Below are 4,764 nucleotides of genomic sequence, written 5' to 3'. Positions count from 1 at the left end.
AACGATGGCCACACCACACAATCAAATGTAGGACACTTTTCTTGGAAGCTTTCTCTATTGGCCATTGGTGATGACCAACCCCTCCATGGCCGCGCCGCCGCCAAGATCATCGCATCCATCTCCTTCTTTTTAATCACCTTTTGGGTTTTAGTTATGGACACTATTATATTTGAAAGGGACATTTATCAACTCATCTACCGCCCACTCTGAAAGTGGTCTTATAATATTTAATCCTATTCAACTTTTTTTTGGTTTAGAAAGTCTTTACCACCTCTCGGACCATTATCATCATAATAACCCTGAATTATGATCACTACTACTCGTTATTGTTTTCTGGATGCCCGCCAAACCAAATCTTATCTTCACCACGTGCCATACTTCATAACTGTTGTTCTGTGTGTAAACGACCACGGCTCCATTCCAAAACGATAAATACTAGATGATTGGAACGTACGTCATTGATACAGACCGAAGGTAGAAGATTTGTGTTTGTCTGTGGAAGCCATTCCAAATTCCTAAGTATAAAATGCCACATGGGATTTGTATTCTTGCACTGCACCGTTATGCACATTATGTTGGCCTCGTCTTGCGTTTAATTCAAGTGTGAAGTTGCACAGATTGATCGATTGAAGTTTGAATTGAACCAGCAAAAACTATGGATTTGGATCGTAACAGAAAGTGTATGAAGAATGGAATCCCGTTCTTTCATTCCGTATTCTTTTACTCTTAAATTTTACATTAAATGTGTACTATGTGCGAGAGAGACAAAAACATAAGTGTTCTCAAAACAAAAGGAGGCACAAAACTAAGCAACAAAAAAGGAAAAAACTGATTCTGTTGAGTGACCTATCAGCTTGCATTACAAGCCTTCTAATTCTTGGACTAGCACTTCCCACAAGATGGTAAGAATTGGGATAGGTATACAAATTTGTAATCGAGTTTCCAAACACCCTAGCGTAAATCATTTCGCCAAAAATCCCAACAGTGGGATCAAACAAGTTGGCAACCGTGCTACCAGGGGTTAGCATCGGTGCAGTATAGCCACCTCGGTGAGGGCTGTTTTGATTAGGATAACCACGTTGATAAACTTGCGGATTACTCATGTATGGGCTTGTACTAGTAGTTCTTGGAGAGTCAATCCCACAAAAGGGAGCAAGAGGTCTTCTCGGTATTACTATACCAAGATTTGGAGCCCTGCCTTTAGAGGGTTTATTGGTTTGGCCCCTGCCGTACAGAGGGACTAAAGAGCTCTGAGAGACTTCGGCTTTGCAAACAGGACACTGTGGCTGTGGCTGCTGTTCTTCTTTCTCAAAAGAAATGCTTTGGAAATGAAACCATTTGTATATGCAGGGCCAGCAATAGAGGTGGCCACAAAGAGTGACCACTGGATCATGAACTGTGTCTAAGCAGATATTGCAGTCAAAGCCCGTTGAAGGGTTGTTATCTAGATCATCTGAAAAAGATTTCCACTTCTCGCATGATGATTTAGTTTCTTCAACAGAGTTGTTCTGAGAAAAGCCATCATGAAGATACTCCTCTAAGGCCATCTTAATGGGCTGCTTCCGCAATCTGATCATATGAAAAAACAACTATGTTAGGTATGTTCTTTTTATGTGCCAGATAGATATTAAGGACGGATCAGAGACGTGTAAAGGAAGTTTTACCAAAGACCTATTAAAGGATTAACAGTACATCATAAGTGTAAATTGTACAGAAAATTAATAGTACCATCATAAATGTAAATTGTACAGACAATAAGTGTTCGACCCTACTATTGAATTGGACCCAGTTATCAAAGATCAATTTCCATACATAACCAAGCTTCAGAACTCCAACAACTCTAGATCAGTTACCGATATTTTGTAAAACTTGTGACAAATGTGGTCCCTAGAAGGAAAACTTAAAAGAAATAAATGAAAAACGGGGGCATGCTATGGAATCAATAAAGATCGTGATAATTTGGAGAATTATTATGAGTATTAATTATAATTGAACCTTCTAGAAGTTGAAAAAAGAGGAATAAAATTATTATCATGCTTGTTTTAACAATCAAAGTTTCCACGTCTGTATAAGCAAACCAGTCAACACCAGATGTTAAAGGACAGTGGAACTGATCTGAGACTGGCCTTCTAGAAGCGTTTCCACCAAGATTCAATAAATAATATTGATTCCACACAAAACTATGATTAAGATGTGATAGCCGATTCTTGTCACAAATCTTTATTAATCAAGAAGATCACAAAATATATATATATAAAAATTTATTATATCTTTCAAATTTTAGGTGGATTCCATATAGAAAATGAAAACACGCAAAGAATTTATTCCCTAGCAACCTCCATTAAGTTAAAACATCCTCTTTAATCTTCTCAGGACCCACTAAAGGGACCAGAGATCTAAACATTGAACCCTCACATGTGGTCTTGGAAAATTCAGAAAGTTAAGCAGGTTTCTGGTGGAGAAATTAGCCAAAGCATAATTTCATCAGATTAATTCAATGAAATGTTTATGCTTTTCAAAATCTCAGCTAACGAGTTCAACCACCACAGGATGAGAGAACCAACGTGATAATTATTCTTGACCAACACACCAACAAACCTTAGAAATATTTTAATACTTAATAACACATAAACTCATAACCAAAGATAGATAACACATATTTTTTATAGTGAATAACAAGCTCCAACCAAACACAATACACAATTTTCCATAACTACCCTGATGAAACCCATAGTTTTCATATAGATCTAGAACCATAAAACAGGATATCTGTTCCAAACAAAACCAAGTGAAACAAAAGAACTAAAGTATTAGTATATGTATTTTTTTTAGGAAAACACAAAACGTATTGAAAGAAAGCATAAAGGGGATATGGTTGAATAATAACAAGGTTCCATCACACACGGTACCATCACAAAACGACTTTCGGTTTTGTTAAGGCTCGTTATAAAGAAAAGAATTACTATAAGAAAAAAGAATCAAGAGAATCCTAATGATTGGAGGATGGAAAAGAAGTCTCTATTAAAGCCTAATTAACCAAAAAAAACTTAAACTTAAGAAAAGGGATCTCAAATAGGCTGGTTATCTTGATTCCCCACCAAACACGAAAATGGTCCAATTAAATTCTCATGATTACCTTTATAAGCAATCCCATTAGAAGTTCACTAGTTAAAAGATATTAAAGAATCCCAGAAAAAATATTTCCAGGACAAAAAGATAGATAAATGGGTAGTTAGAAACTGAATAAAACTAACGGAAAAAAAATGAAGACGCTAAGAACTCAACTTCTAAACCATATAGGCCTAGGAAAATGAAAAAGCAGAGCACAACAACAAAAATTATAGGCGTAAAAGATTGACAAAATTATCATCTATTTTGGTCACCAGAATGAACAAACTAAAGCTCAAAGCATCACAATAACAAAAGCCATCACATTCATGGGAAGAAACAAAGTTTTCATCGTGTTCGTGGCGTGCGTGTTAAAAGAGAGAGAAGCCAGAGATGAATGCATACCGATAGTTTGAGAGGCTGTTCTACTAAGCTGTAAAGAATAGTTTGAGTTTGTGACAATGGAAAGCCTTGATAGCAGAGTTTTAATGGCGGAAGAGAGAGAGAGAGAGAGAGAGAGAGAGGGAATAGGTGGAGTTGTAAAGAACGATGGGAAAGAGGAATGATAAAAGGAGTATTATTTATAAGGGAGAACAAAAGATATGATATTATTATAATGAATGATGCAAGATCGGTTTTCTTCAATACATAAATTATTATTTAAATTTAAAAATGAATAATTATCTTTAATTTAAATTAAATTAAAATTAAATAATTATCTTAAAAGCACCCCCGTGTTTGATTTGATATGCTAGTTATCTTCCTCCCATTGCATACGTAGACCTCCGCTTGTTCTCTCTTATCTAATTAATTTGTGTCGTAAATTCGAGTATTTGTCTCTTCTTTGCCTTTTCTTAAATTTACTGTTACATAAGAGTATCTTAGTCAAGTCAATCAAAATACGATACATCATTAATAATGTAGTTGTAATTTGTTAATCAAAATACTATGAGGTTTATATCTGGATTAGATATCAATTAACTGACAGTAAATTAGAATCTCCGTATCTTTATTTATACTTTAAGTTTTAAGCAAGGTCATCATTATATTTCTTTTATATAAAAAATGTATATTTAACGGTTTATCATGTCAATCAAAGTAAGATACATTATTAATAATGTAGGTGTTGTATGTTTATCAATATTAGTGTATTTATTAAAACTATGAGGTTTATATATGGGTTAGATATCATCTAACTGACACTAAATTAGAATATCCGTATCTTTATTCATACTTTAAATTTAAAACAAGGTTATTATTATATAAATTTTGAAAAACTATACCTTTTCAATTTTAAGTAAAATATCATTACAAAAATATTATGAATAATTACATAAAAGAATGTGATTTCACTTTTATTTACAAAAATCACCTATAAATAATTATTTACAAATAAACTGTATAAACTCCACTAACCTAAGTTTTTTTTTTTCTCCTTCAAATCAATTTATTTCTCTTTTCTGTCTCCTCTCCAAAACTTAAAAAGAAAATTATGACTACACTACTGGTCATTTGGGCGCAAGGGTAGTATCATTGTAATCTACTCTTCATTGTGGTCATTTTGATATGTGGAAAGTATATGTTATTTTACCGTCGCTAAAGAAGATGACCAGAATTAAAAATAACATTTTAGTTTGTTTTATATTTGATTAACAA

The 4,764-nt window shown here is 33.8% G+C and overlaps 1 protein-coding gene across 1 annotated transcript; it reads right to left on the bottom strand.

Moving 5' to 3' along the window:
* Positions 1-683: 683 nt before the first annotated feature.
* On the bottom strand, positions 684-3,674 carry LOC133818465 (E3 ubiquitin-protein ligase RMA1H1-like). Its single transcript, XM_062251350.1, has 2 exons — positions 3,514-3,674; positions 684-1,569 (listed from the first exon to the last, which is right to left on the bottom strand). The coding sequence occupies exon 2, from the start codon at positions 1,545-1,547 to the stop codon at positions 783-785; it is 765 nt and encodes a 254-aa protein (XP_062107334.1). The 5' UTR covers positions 1,548-1,569; positions 3,514-3,674; the 3' UTR covers positions 684-782.
* Between the last annotated feature and the right edge of the window lie 1,090 nt (positions 3,675-4,764).

This window comes from Humulus lupulus, chromosome 2 (assembly GCF_963169125.1).
Source record: "Humulus lupulus chromosome 2, drHumLupu1.1, whole genome shotgun sequence".
Lineage (NCBI taxonomy): Eukaryota > Viridiplantae > Streptophyta > Magnoliopsida > Rosales > Cannabaceae > Humulus > Humulus lupulus.
Note: the sequence above shows the minus strand (reverse complement) of the source record. Positions and strands in the feature narration are given on the sequence as shown.

Bases quoted from the DNA above. Each gene is read 5' to 3' on its own strand.
- LOC133818465 (XM_062251350.1), bottom strand. From the start codon at position 1,547: ATGGCCTTAGAGGAGTATCTTCATGATGGCTTTTCTCAGAACAACTCT.